This window comes from Lutjanus erythropterus, chromosome 16 (assembly GCF_056507025.1).
Source record: "Lutjanus erythropterus isolate fLutEry1 chromosome 16, fLutEry1.hap2, whole genome shotgun sequence".
Classification (NCBI taxonomy): Eukaryota; Metazoa; Chordata; class Actinopteri; order Lutjaniformes; family Lutjanidae; genus Lutjanus; species Lutjanus erythropterus.
The window spans coordinates 29,615,099-29,629,450 of record NC_139332.1 but is presented as its reverse complement, the minus strand read 5'-3'; the positions used below and the strand labels follow the sequence as shown (position 1 = coordinate 29,629,450).

Sequence of the window (14,352 nt, the reverse complement as noted above, 5' to 3'; positions counted from 1 at the left end):
TAAGTACCAATTTAGCTTACAGAGCTAAGTGGTGGACAGACCGTGATTAACTAGTTTACTTAAACTGCTGTCTGCTGTTAATAAAGATGCTCATAAAGATGTCATTAAATGTTATAAGGCCAGTTTGACATGAGTAAAGTACTAAGGGCATTTAGCTGTATGTCCGTGTCCAGTTAGCAGTTAGCTAGTGTACTTGTTGCTAACCAGGCTAACCACCCCAGGGTGCCCTGGGTGGTTATGACAGTGTAATGACAGTCTTATTCACACTCCTTCAAATAAAGTGTTACCAGAATCTCTAATACTGTCGTCCTTAAAATGCTTGAAAATGCTTTCTCTTTAAATCCCTCCACACATTTACTCATGTAATCAGAAATCCTTACAACGCGACACTGTGTTGTCCTGACTGGATGATTATTTGAGTCATGTTTTGTATAAACTAATTACTGCTTAGACAGGCATGATTCAGTCGCTTGATTAGAACGGCCTGACAAAAATGCCGTCACTAAACCCCTTGCTCTGCAAACAGACAGAAATGACTTTTGTGCTATCATCAGTACAAATTTGCCCTTTGCAGGACAGAATGGCACTTTTTTAGATCTGTGTGCGTGTGTGTGTGTGTGTGTGTGTGCACGCGCGGTTTTATGATGTGTGTATTTGTGTGGTGGAAATCAGACAGAGATAACGTCAGCCTTCTGGATGGGGGTGAAGAGGGCAGGTGAAGTGTTTTCCGCTGATGTGTGCATCAGTGGACGGGGATGAAGCGTATATATATTCAGAGAGGTGATGGTCAAACTGGAGGGACACGGTTCTTGAAACCTGCTGTAACACACCCACACCACACAGCATCTCAACACTAGAGGTGAGATCACAGATGCCGTTTCTTTGGTACAACTCTAATCATTGACTTTGCAGATTTATTGATGCTTCTCTTTCTTTAGATCTCTGCATCATGGAAGCTGCCATCTGCACCCTTGTCACCCAGTTCAAGAACCACGCTGGTAAAGATGGATCCTCCAGCACCCTGAGCAAAGACGAATTCCAAAACCTGGTGACCTCTCAGCTACCCAACTATGTCAAGGTAAAAGTTTTTCATCACTACAGCTGCTGACTGCACTTACAGATAGACATTAGCGAAACTGTGGTTTATTGAGCAACATTCAGGCCTCTTCAGGTGTCACCGGGCTGTCATCCAGGTATATTATTGTGGATATCCAGTTTTGCAGTCCCTCCAGGATTTCACTGGCTGTTTGGGGGATTTTTATGGCTCTAAAATACCCAATTTTACAGCAACTTTTCTAATAAATTGTGATGCATGTTGCAATGCTTTCAGACTTTTTTTTTTCCAGTGAAAATTGCAAAAGAAAGTTGCACTTTTATATAATTCATCACAAGCAAAAGCAGCTTGTTTCGGGGAGAACAAAACCACACTGTTCTCAGTGTTCCAAGTAACCTCACCAAAAACACTCACAAGTACAAATTTGTTTTATTTGTAGATGAAGAAGTGTCCAGAGCACTTGCTTTGTTTGTATAAATCAAAAATGAACTCAGGGAGAATAAAACACATTCTGCTCTCAGTGTTTTCAGTGACCAAAAAAGTTCAGGATTTGAAAAATTCTAACAAAACATGCTTTATTTGTGCACTTGGGGTGTGTTCTTCAAAGACGCAAAATCAGTCAAAACAGCAAGAGCAAAATTATAAAATATAAAAGTGTACAGAGCGTTGATGTCGATGACAAAGACAAATCTAAAATACCTGCAACAAAATGAAGAAATAAAAATACAAAAATAAATAAACGATTAAACATTGAGTCAGTTCATGTATGACATTGGGAACTTCTGTGATTGGTGGAACTTGTGGGAAACTACAGCAATTGGTCAAATTTGCACAAAAGGCCGTGCAGATTTTATAGAGATGGAGAGGCTGAATTTGCACAAATCATCAACGTCACAGCTTCCTGGAGGAACTGATTAAATGTCAACATCGTTAAAAAGGGACATTTGTGTGCTGAGTGTTGGTGACAGTCTCATGCACGATGACTGCAGCTGAAGCTATTTTTCTTTGTCAGTCTATGAATGATCTTTTCCCATTACTCGATTAATGTATGTTCGGTATATCAAATGTAATTTCCCATCTAAATTAGCATTATGTGATGATAAGGTCATATGCAGGTGTGGAAGTAACTCATCACAAATACTTAAATTATTCTAATTAAGTATTTTTAGGGGGGTAGTTGTACTTTTATGAGTAGATTTTCAAGGCTGTCCTTTTACTCGTACTTATGTATGCATTACAAAATGTAATCTGCTTAGTTAGTTTTAAACCCATAGTTGAGTTCTGAGTACAATTTGAATTAATATCTAAACTTTTCGTCTGCATTGTAGTAGTAACGTGATCTGATCACAAACAGTGACATATATATACTCTCATCTCATTGCAGTTAAGAATATAATTAATTAAAAATCTATTCATGTATATTTATATTTTGACATTGTTTTGTTTGGTGGAACCTTAAACTTGGATTTAAAATGAGGGGCAAAAAATGACAAAAAAACAGAAAAAAATGAAAATTAGAACAAATCTAGAACAACAAATCTACAGTAGTTTTACTTGTTCAATCATAAATTTATCAGTTGTTAATTCAAAATGTTTTAGAAATAATCAAGCACATTATATTAATATGTAAAATATGTTTTAAAGGCACATTTTACAGTATATATTCATTTAAAATATACTTTATAAAGGCCGTTGTGAGTCATAAAATGTGTGCTTCTGAAGGAAACTTTATGGCTCCAGTTATGATTTATTGCTGCTCTTTGCCATTAGGTGGCAGGACAGTCTTGCAGAGCAGCTGCTGTTGTTGCACCTCAGAGTGATTTTGTAATGATCAGGGTCTCCTCCTCTCTTGTCACCGTCACCCCCACAGAACGCCAGCGATCCCGGGGCCATCGACGAGCTCATGGGCTCGCTGGATGCCAACAACGACGGGGAGCTGACTTTCTCCGAGTTCTGGCAGCTGATTGGAAAACTGGCGAGCAAACAGGGAGGCTTCTGTCAGTAGAAGGGCTCGCCATCTTTTTTTGTCAGTTTGTGGCTTTTGAGCAGATTGTGCGACACCAATCAACTCAATTCGAGCTGTCGAACGGTGAAACTCAAAGGCATTCACGTCCTTTTATCGCTCCACCAGTCCCACATGTGTAACTGTTTAGTTAACCATTTGTTGAATGCAGGGAACTTTGAATTAAAGGCTTCATTGTCTTGAACCCACCGACGCTCTGTCTCCTGTCATTCATTCACCACATTATATGATGTCCAGCCGTCCACATTTGAGTGGGAGTGCATGACAGCCTTGATTTAGTTTAGGGGCCTGTAATCCTATATGTGTTACTGCTGCCGCAACTATAGTGCACCATCCAGACCATATCTTGTTCCATAGAGCTTCGTAATGCCTTTACAAAGCTGCCTGTCCAAGCGTTAAGCAGCGGTGATGCAAAAGCATCGCCTGCTCTTCACTGTCTGTCAGTGAGGCCTCAGCAGACTATGTAATGGGGATCTGTGCACCAAACAGAGCCCATTATGTTCAGAAGGACTTATTGTTTTTGCAGCATTCAGAGCTTTGTAGTTTAATTGCATTCTGCTTGTTTAGCTGGTGTAACGGTCACTTTGTGTTAATTCTGATGTCTAGACAGAGTTATGTGTGCTGGCTCGCTCCCCAGCTGTTTTATAGCCTATAGACCTGGGGGTTTTTTTGCAAAAGAGACAAGGTGCTGCTAACTAATGTTGAAAATCTTTCAGCAGATAAGAAAATGTGACCTTTGAATCCAAATTACACATGCTTAGGTGCCAGTGTGGGAGGGGTGGTGACGGACAAATGAGTCAGCAGTAACAAAAAAGAGCAGGGCACCCATCTAGTGTAGGCTGTGTGCACATCTGTCTGTATGGGGAAGTCTGGTTGGCAGTCAAGAGCTTCCCCACATAACCACATAAATGTGGATGCTTCAGTCAGAACTATCAAAAAAAAAGTTTGACTGCCATTATTTAATGTTAGATGCAGATTGAGCCACCATAACTGACTTCACCAGCTCTCAGAGTTGTACCAACATACATACATACATTACAGATGCTCCCATTCAATTAGAAGAAAACATAAAAAGTTGTGTAAAAAATATATACAATCTACTACCATAAACCCAGAGACAAAATGGCAATACTATATAGTGGAACAAAATGTATACAAGAAAAGTATATTAATATATGTACCTTATTTTTTAATAAGAAATTTAAGAATTATGTACACAGTGTGTATCATGTTACAAAAATTATATACTTATATTTATATAAAATTAGTTCTAATAAAAGATTAAAAACTAGGTTTAAAATGACTAAATCCTAAATTAAAATCAAGCAGAGCTCTGCTGCACAATTAAAAACTAATCTCGGTTTAGTAAATCCTGGTTTAATGATGTAAAGGTGGGGGGGCATAAATTTTCAGCTGCTCTATATTCCTTTCAAAATGTTACACTGTCTGCTAGCTAGCTAAAAACTTTTTTTTAAATGTAACATTAAAAAGTTACATTTTTTGCTAGCTTGCTAAGAAGTAAGAAAACAAACACTTTGCTAGCTCACTAAAATGTTATCATAAGGCCAAATTGTTTGCTAGCTAGCTAAAAAAGTTAACAAAATGTTACCTTATTCGTTAGCTAGCTAAAAAGTAACTCTAATTTCTTCTCCTTTTTGTGTATTCTGTATTTCTAAAATTTTAAAACAAAATACCCCCCCCCCCCCCAAAAAAAAAAAAAGGTGGTGGCTGTATCTCATTTAGCCACAGAGATAAGCAGCGGTTGTGAGATTTAATCTGTGTAGGGAATTTAAAAAATACAAAGGCATGAAAGGACCTTTCAAGAATCTGGCAAGACTGCTTTACCTCTTGCACCACTCTCGCCACCCACACTGTCTGTCCGGTTTTATTTTCACTGAAGATTGCCTCACTCTCAAATATCCCAGATTATAGCAGCCAAATTTAAGTTTTAACCATCTTTTGTATTTCAAAACTATGATCTTGTTCATGTTTGGACCTTTCATAGGAGCAATACATTATGTGTATCTGAATTTCTGTCTGTGTGTTGTCCCAAACAGTGATGGACTCAAACTATCTGAGGGTCAGGGGGCAAAGAAAATAAAATGGGCACCAAGTATAGTTGTGTTGCACTTTATCATGTTTTGCCCCAGGTACTGCACCCTAGAGGACACTTTATTATATTTTGTCTGCTGGAAGTGCACTCTTGAGATCACTTTATTAGTGCATTTTAAAGAGCATCATGTTTTGTCCACTGGAAGGGCACTTTAAAGGGCACTTAACCATAGTTCTCCACTGGAAGGGCACTTTAAAGGGCACTTAACCATTGTTCTCCACTGGAAGGGCACTTTAAAGGGCACTTAACCATTGTTCTCCACTGTAAGGGCACTTTAAAGGGCAGTTAACCATAGTTCTCCACTGGAAGGGCACTTTAAAGGACACTTAACCACATTTGATCGTTTTTGATGTTTTTTAAAGTGGTTAAAAAAAAAAAAAAAAAGACACACCCGCCCTAAAAATGGCTCTAAGATTCTGATGATTAAATACTTTCAGTTTTCATATGTACACATTTAATAAGTGAAACATTTCTGAGCTTTTGTGCAGATGAAGTAATCCCACCCGCCCTGCCTGTCTCTGTCTCCTCGTCCCGCAGATGAAGCCGCTCCAAGCCACAAGCCTGGCGAGCTGGCGTGAAACTGTGCAAATCACACATGACGTGAAACAGCTGGCCCACGAGCCAAAGATAATTCCAATAAAAACCAACTATAAGTGTTTTGATACACTTCTACTCCCTTTTCCTGAGAGTCAGAGCTCTTCTCTTCCACATTCCCAATTCTCCCTCTCCCTCTCTCACTCTTCCAGGTACACGCCCTTTGACTTGTCAGGGGGAAAAGTTTTAAGGAAAGAAAAAAAAAAAAAAAAAGCCTAAATCACGGAAGAGATTCTGCTGTCCTACTAGTTTGGCAAGTTCTCTAGGCTGAAAGCCGCGTAGAAAGGCGGAGAAGAGGGCAGAAACTCAAATTTGCGCACATTTATACACTTCTCCTGTCCCGCAGACGGTATACGGTGAGTTGAATGCGTCTTTCTGGGTTCTTTTAAGTTTCTCCTGCGTATGAAGCGTTGTGTTTGTTCATCGTTTTTGCCACGTTTCGACAGACTCTCGCTGCAAGAGCCATCCCATGAAATTTGGCCGCGGTCTGTCTGAGTGCGGGACGGTTTCAATGACTCCAGAAGTTTTTAGTCTCATGTTGCACTTTTACGAAACAGTGAATGAGAATTAGTTATTTTTGCTTTTATTGGCGTATATTGGGTTTTATTGAGCGTGTTTGATGGCCATATGCTCTCTCTGCTCCTTCCTCTCCTTCTCTCGGAAAGATATTTGATATTTTGATGTAGATCAGTTGTCAAGTTGCCGATCAATTGCAAACAGCCTATCAAAAATTGAAGTGACTTGAGGTGGCAGAGTGTTAAGCTTATGTATAGCATATCCAGAGGGCATCCGGCCCGCGCGTTAAAGCGCAATTTTGCGTAAAATCAAAATTTTTGCGCACACGCTACTCATAAAGAGGCCCTGCGAGTTGTGACAACTTCTTCCTCCGATGCTGTTTTTCATTATCTGAAATAGTTTGTGGTGTTAATGATAATGAGTCCTCGCAGACCTGGGGGTTGCTGATGGTGTTGCGCACGCCTCTCAACGTCCAGTTGTCTTTTATTTTCAAACCTGAGTGAAGAATTGGATGAAAGACAGCCAGTGTGCGTCTGCTCACTGCAATTTACAGCCACAACCTAACTTGTTCCTCTGTTAATATTTCATGCCACACGAGCGGTAGTATTGTCATTACTCTGCGCACATACCGTATCACATTCGCCCATTTGGAAACGCAACACTCAATCTCCTTTGGGCTCTGGAGGGAAACGGGAAACCTCTGGTTGTAGGCCTGTATATTTAATTATTTGCGCAGTTGTTTTTTTTTTTTTTCGCCTTTTAAGACAAATACCGGGTATTAGTTTGTCTCCTGAGTGCGACAAGATGAAGCTCTGACGTGGGTGCAAGTCCTGAGTTCATTTGTCGAAATTAGGGCACGTGTTGGGACGCTATCCAAGCAGGCAATACCACCTAAAGAAAGGTCGCTAGGTGAATAATGAATGTGAGAATGGACAGATATGTCAATCCAGGAATAGATGAAATGTGTTTGCTGGGTATTTTTGGACAGGAGGCACTGAGGCCCGTCGAGGCCCAGTGTGAAGCCAGGCTGTGGAGGGTGTGTCACCTTGCAGGAAGAAGTCCCCTAAAGTTCCTACAAACTGTGGCTGTGTCTGCATTAACACAAAAGCTGACAGAAACTGTGATCCAGGAACAGAAATAAAATAAACTGGAAAATGTGAGCCTGTTTTTCAACAAGTGGTCAAGTAACTGATAATCAGTTAATCGTTCTGAGTCATTTTTTTAGAAGAAAAAAAATGTCCAAATTCTATGATTTCAGCCTCTAAAATGTGAGTTTTTTTGGGTTTTTTTGTTTATTGTGGTACTCTGTGACAGTAAACTGAATATCTTTGGGATATGGACAAAAGAAGACGTTTGAGGATCTTGTACTTTGGATGTATTCAAGGATGTAGAATCGTGTAGAGATGGTAGGGATGTGTACCCACCCATATCCAGGGATTACTGAATTGTCCCTTGCAATAATTTAGATCACATTTAAATATAACCAGTGTTGACTGCCAGCATTCAGTCAGTGTTAGTTGATGAGACGCAGTATTGTGCTGATTATAGACACAAAACAATGTATTTTTAATTTTTCAAAGATTGCGTGTTCCTCCTCATTATGCATCAGAGTTGTTTAGTTTACTGTCTGCCTTTAGCGATGTGTCTTTTTTTACAACCCAAATATGATTTAAACAACTAGTGACAAAGCTAGTGAGTTATTTAGACCATCGGAGGGAAAGTGAGAAATACAGAGAGATCTGTTATTTTTTAATCTTTTCCATTGCTGTAATCTTAGTCAGCACTCCTCTGGCAGCATTTCAGCGTCTCACTGTATCCCCTCGGAGACTGACCACTCTTATTGTGCTTACACGCCTTATTTATCAAGAAAATGATAGACAGATGTATCAATAATGAAAATAATTGCTGCAGCCCTAGTCTATAATAACACGAAAACAAAACGGTAGTAATGATAGAGGGGATGGAAATTTTTAAAATCTAGTAGCAACCCATTGTCATAACTTTGAATTACAGCTGTATTGACAGTCAGACGTGAAACGCTTACTCTACCCTATGCAAACTTGTGGCAGAATGGATCAGAGCAAAATGACTGTTAGAGATCAGTAGGTCAGCGAGCGCAGGCTGAAAGGGGTCGAGTGAAATGTTAGGTTTTAATGGCTCCGATCTTCAGTGTCAGAGAGCCCCGTCTCGCATGGTATAATGTGACCAACAGACACATGCCCTAAATGGTCATATAGCGACAGCCCTGGAAGGTGCTTGAGTGTGACATGCTCCCACTTCAGTAATTGAGATATTAGTTTGCAAATGACCGCCCAGCTGATACGAGCAAGAGGCTGCATCCTGTTGAGACAAGGAGTGTGCTCTCCCAGCAGCAGCAGCAGCAGCAGCAGCAGCACAAACTTGGTGTTTGCTCTTGCAGCATTTGAATACTGGAGCTGACAGACGGGTACGGTCGCCTTGAACATATCCTCTCACTGCTTTGGGGCAAACTAGCTCAGAGTTGGCCTGTAAATTCCTGTCTAAGTGATCTCCACAGACAGCAATGAATGGAATTCCTGCAAAGATGTGTCACCTACTGGCATGTTTCACGTTTTGAGTCACGTCTGTAGATTATCTGTGCGTCTGTCGAGATCTGAACGCCTTATTGTGTCACTATCTAGTTCATGTAATGCTAAGAGAGACTTTAAAATATTTGTGCATGTTTTTAACCTGTAGGAATTCGCTGCTTGTGTGCAATGGAACCCTTAAAGGGGTATTATTCAGTGTATTTAGTCAGTGTTTTTCCTGCAATAAGTGGCAGTCAGCACATCCCAGTTTCGAGAAACAGCAGGAGTCATACTTGCCAACCCACTCGATTCTCCCAGGAGACTCCTGTTTTTCATTGTCCTTTGCCTATTTCCTCCTGGGATCACAATTCTGTATTTCTCCCAATTCATGACATCATGTACAAACCCTACAACACTAAAAGGTCTGTTGCTTCCACAGACAACAGTACAGCTACACTAAACCAGACTCTCTGGAAAGAAGAATTCCTGTCTCTTGAGGAAAGTTTAAAAGGAAAGGGGCATGTATAAAATGTAAAATCTGCTGTATCAATTTTCTTTTTCTTAGGAGTAGGGGAAAATATAAATGAATGAAAGAAAACTGATGAGTATTAGTTTATGCCAGAGATTTGTACAAAAGAAAAGAAGTTCACAAAATAAGTCTGAAATCATCCCTGTTTTTGAGGTCTCAAGGTTGGCAAGTAGAAAGCTGTAGAAAGCTAAGCAATGTACTGCTGCAGACAAGGTCAGCAGCAAAACATATTTTAGCCACTTAAAAAAGGATAACCTAAAAAACAAATCTATTATTGGGTTAACTCTTGGCTATATTTAGAATATTTTCACCACTTTACTTTGCTGTCACACACCCTTTTATGACAAGAAATCACTGATATATAAACCAAGAATCGCTCTCATCAATCCAACCAAACTTCATTGGTAAAATCAGTAATTTTATCTCACAGAACACAGGAGTTGCTCCTCTGCTGCAGCGTCGAACAATTAGTTTGTTTGTGTGACTTTTGCGTTTTAAAAGGTTAGTTCAGATTCACCAAAGTCACACAATTAACACAAACAAACTAAAAGACTGAAGCAGTGGTAGACCAGCGACACCTGTGCTCTGTGAGGTAAAATTACTATTTTTGTCGTGATGTTTGGTTGGTTTGGAGAGTGCGATGTTTGGCTTTGATGAAAAGGCGGTTTCTCATCAGAAAAGGCTGTCTGACTGCAAGGAAAAGTGGTGAAAATATTCTAAATATAGCACATACTTAAACTGATATAGAGTTTTTTAGGTGGAACTTTTTTTAAGTGGCTAAAATGCATTTTTCTGCTGACCCTGGCCACAGCAGTACATTCAGCGCTGGTACTCCTGCTGCTTCTCCAGACTGTGGTCATGCTGACCGGCATCTACTGGAGGTAATGCACTGACTGTGGATAAGTACCTCATACAATCCTACTCCTACTCAAGCCTGACTATCAAATATATTATGTGTATGCATGCACAACACCGTGAGGGGGGTGACTTGAGCAGAAGAAAGGGCAGCAAAGGAAGTGGGGCTGAAAGAGAGAGGCGGGTACAGCTGGTGAGAGAAAGAAAGACAGCAAGAAAGAGAGGAGCAGACAGGGACTAGGTAATCCCTTCGGTAATCTGAAGCCCAGTCCCCTCGGTCGCTTCAGTAGATCAGATGACCTATCAAAGATCAGAACTTCCATTGTGCATCACAGCTTGTCTCTCAATCAGACTCCCTCTCACCCTCTCCACTTATCTCACGTCACCGTCCCTCGCTTATTGCGGCTCAAGACTCAACACCTGAAACGAAAGGCCTTGCAGGGACACGAGGAGATCCGCTGTTTCATTTTCCACTGGATATGCCTATCACTTCAATGTGTTTCGAATCAGACCAGACTAGAACTTCCTCCTTAACACTGCATGCTACATGAGTTCAATCAGTTTTGCTATGGTCCGCTGCTATCTATCTATCTATCTATCTATCTATCTATCTATTTACCTGCCTACTTACCAACCAACCAACCGGCCAACCAAGCGACCAGCCAGCTGACTGACTGGCCAATCGACCAACTGGCCTATCTATCTATCTATCTATCTATCTATCTATCTATCTATCTATCTATCTATCTAACGCCACTGTCTTCACTCCTTCCTTTTCCCAGAGAGAGGAGTCATGGAGGCTGCCATTCAGACCCTGGTGAAGGTCTTCTTGAAGTCGACCAAGGGAAAGGAGAGTCTGGGAAAGTCGGAATTCCAGGGTCTTGTCAAGAGCCAGCTCTCCAACATCCTTACGGTTAGGAAATCTTCAATGAACCTCTTGACACTTGCATTATGCAACCACTTCACAGTAATCTAACATTAGCACACTCATTCCTGAGAATTGGGATGAATCGTGTGCCACCAAAAAACCTTTAAAAATATTTACTACAAACACTCTAATTCCAATTTTTTAGGGTGAATTTTTTGTATTTTTTGTATCTATACTTGCCCTGTGCCAGAAAACACCTTTATCCCAGACAAAAATTTACAACTTCAAACAATTAAAAAATATGTTAAAATCCCTTGAAAATCTAAAACTGGCAATGCCTCAATTAAAATATATGTAGCAAAATGTGCTATCATAATAATCTTTGTTTTAAAATGTATATATATATTTATATATATATATATATTAACTAAAATGTTGGTCCTTAAAAGTTGTGTCTCAGACTTCTGTGTAATCAATAGTTACAATAGTTTTGTCCCAGTTCTCAAGAATGAGTGAGTGCTGACCAGCCTGAACATATCCAGATTTCTAGCATTGTGACCAAGTGGTGGCGCAACATACAGCAGGTGAATGGGGAAAAGTGATCCGATATGATAGAATGACATTCATCAGCATTATAATGTAAATAGAGCCACTGATAGAGGGTCATTTACTAATCGTGTGCGTGATTTCACCAGGTAGAGTTACTCATCATTATCCTTAATTGTTTCATGGTTGTGTGTGTGTGTGACACCCAGGACACAGACAGCAAGGAGGCAATCAACAACATGAAACAAGGACTGGACGCCGACCACGATGGCAAGGTTGGTTTTGAGGAGTACATGAAGCTTGTCGGCTACCTGGCGGTCTCACTCAGCGAACAGCGCCAACTGGCCAACTCAGAGGAGCCTGCCCAAAACGCCGCGTCCGCACAAGTTGAACAAAGTGCCGTGGACAAAGAGGAGGAGAAGCCAGAGGCAAACGCAGCGGCAAAGGAGGAGGCGAAGCCAGAGGCGAACGTAGAGGCAAAGGTGGAGGCGCCCGCTGAAGTGAAGGTAGAAGCAAACGCGGAGCCGATGGTAGAAGTGAAGCTGGACGGAAACGCAGGGCCAAAGGTGGAATTGAAGGCCGAGGGGATGACGGCGCCCGAGGTACCGAAGCTGGAAGAGAACCCGGCAGTGGTGGCGGTGGCAGCAGCAGCAGAGGCGGCGCCGACGGCGGTGGAGGTGGTCGTGAAAGAAGGGGAGGAGAAGGTGGAGAAGATAACAGACAAGGTGGAGGAAGCTGTAGAGAATGTGGCTGCGGCTGTGGAGGAAGAAGTGGAGAAGAAGACAGAGGAGGCGACCTCATAGGGGACAATCCAATCCATAACAAAAAAATCACACTACACGCTTCCACACTACATAAAACACAGCATTAACGCCAAAATAAGTTGTTAAGCCACTACAAATTTTTTTAAATGCATACAACTTTAAAATGATATTGGTAACAGTTCAAGCACTACAAACCCAGCTCTGAAGAAACCCCATTCCTCATATATGATGAATAATACATGTACATGACAGTAGAATTATTGCTTTGTACCACTATGTTCATATGTACAGCATGTGCATCCCACTATATAGCACATTTACCTCATTACAATAATATACTATGATAGCATGCAGACGTACATTATCATATGCATGTCATATCCCTGTGAAAACCTAACTGCAAAATATGATTTGACCTGCAGGAGCACACTGACACACGTGACCATAGTGTTGCTGTATGTTAACACACCACTGCAGCCAAGATGTTCAGTTTAAATCCTGTCCTCTCCCCACTTATAGTTTTATCTGGGTCTCTTTTTCAGCTCTCCAACATCTTGGGAAATGTGCCTGATAGCTTTCTTGCCATAAGTTAGACGAAAAGCTCACTAACACTCTTATATGTCAATTGAATTTGAAGCTTAGGCTAAGATAATTAGTTGTTGGCTTTAGCTTTTTAGTTTGTTTTTTTTTTACATCAATTAGCATGATAAACGTGGGCAATTTAATTTAGTTTACACTTTGTTTATTTTGTTGCCTTCTGACACAGTCAAGCAACCTGTTTCCCCATGTTTCCGGTCATGCTAGGCTAAGCTACTTAGCTGCTGGCTGGAGCTTAATTGGTTTAAATCCCATCCTCTCCCCACTTTTATCTTTATCTGGGTTTCTTTTTCAACTCTTCCACACTCCTTACCGTACATTGGTCCTTGGTAAAACATGAGCAGTGTACATCTTGTGAGACACTAATGGCTTAAAGGAATAGTTTGACATTTTGGGAAATGTGCTAATTAGCTTTCTTGCCAAATGCTACAGCTAGTAGCTAGTTAGCTCGACTTAGCTCAGTTAGCTTTCTAGCCAAGATTTAGATGAGAAGATTGATACTACTTTCATGTCTGTGTTGTAATAATTAAGCTATAGCCAGCTGTGAACTAGCTTAGCCTAGCATAACTGGAAACAGAGGGAAACAGCTAGCCTGGCTTGATCAGAAGCCACCAGTTATTAGAATGTTATATACGGGCAATTTTTTCGTGAGCTGTTTCCTAATTCCAGTTTTTAGGCGAGGCTAAGCTAATCAGCTCTTCAGTTTACCTTAATTATCATAACAACTAGCTTGAGAGTGCTATCAATTTTCTCCTCTAAGTCTTGCAAATAATTTCCCAAAAGGTCAAACTATTTTCATAGTGGTTGCATAAAAAAATCTGTCAAAACATTTTATACATTTTTTACATTCTTTTATGTTTTAATTCACAGTTCTGTAGAGCTGATTTGGCATGACAATAAACAAATTGTTTTGCTGGAACTTTGCATTAATTCAGCTTATCTCACTCTTTCTAGTGTATTTCATGGCTTCTCTGTCAATGTCTGTTTTTTCTTTAATATCTAGTTAGGCTCTCTTCATGTGGATCCTGCAGTATATTCTCTTCACTCGTAGTCAGCCATGGATTAGAAACTGGAAGATCAGGTGTGGCCCTTGGCTAAATAATTAAGTGTTCAAGAATGGAATCCGCACCAAAGGACCCTTATGGTCAAAAGGGAGCCCAAAATAGTCCCATGGGAGTGGGCTGGTGACTCGAGGAGCAGGTCAGAGAAGGTATTCATGATGCAACATAATCCACCTGGATTTGAACTGGTTAGAAGAACAAGCTAACAAACACCGAGACGCACATAACAGGTGTCACTTGGTGGCTGTATGTATCTTAAGAACTTAACAATACAATTGGTGCATTT

General features: G+C 40.6%; 2 protein-coding genes across 2 annotated transcripts; both read left to right on the top strand.

Moving 5' to 3' along the window:
* The first annotated feature begins 704 nt into the window (after positions 1-704).
* On the top strand, positions 705-3,262 carry s100a11 (S100 calcium binding protein A11). The gene is made up of 3 exons (XM_084739013.1): positions 705-859; positions 939-1,078; positions 2,925-3,262. Exons 2-3 carry the CDS (start codon positions 950-952, stop codon positions 3,057-3,059), a joined length of 264 nt encoding a protein of 87 aa, XP_084595139.1. The 5' UTR covers positions 705-859; positions 939-949; the 3' UTR covers positions 3,060-3,262.
* Positions 3,263-5,984: 2,722 nt separating this feature from the next.
* s100u (S100 calcium binding protein U) lies at positions 5,985-13,765 on the top strand. Its single transcript, XM_084738709.1, has 3 exons — positions 5,985-6,140; positions 11,013-11,143; positions 11,854-13,765. Exons 2-3 carry the CDS (start codon positions 11,024-11,026, stop codon positions 12,445-12,447), a joined length of 714 nt encoding a protein of 237 aa, XP_084594835.1. The 5' UTR covers positions 5,985-6,140; positions 11,013-11,023; the 3' UTR covers positions 12,448-13,765.
* The last annotated feature ends 587 nt before the right edge of the window (positions 13,766-14,352 follow it).

Excerpts from the sequence above, each read along its gene's own strand:
- s100u (XM_084738709.1), top strand. The coding sequence starts at position 11,024 with ATGGAGGCTGCCATTCAGACCCTGGTGAAGGTCTTCTTGAAGTCGACC. Across the intron at positions 11,144-11,853 it reads AGCTCTCCAACATCCTTACG|GACACAGACAGCAAGGAGGC; the intron begins GTTAGGAAATCT and ends TGTGACACCCAG.
- s100a11 (XM_084739013.1), top strand. The coding sequence starts at position 950 with ATGGAAGCTGCCATCTGCACCCTTGTCACCCAGTTCAAGAACCACGCT. Across the intron at positions 1,079-2,924 it reads AGCTACCCAACTATGTCAAG|AACGCCAGCGATCCCGGGGC; the intron begins GTAAAAGTTTTT and ends TCACCCCCACAG.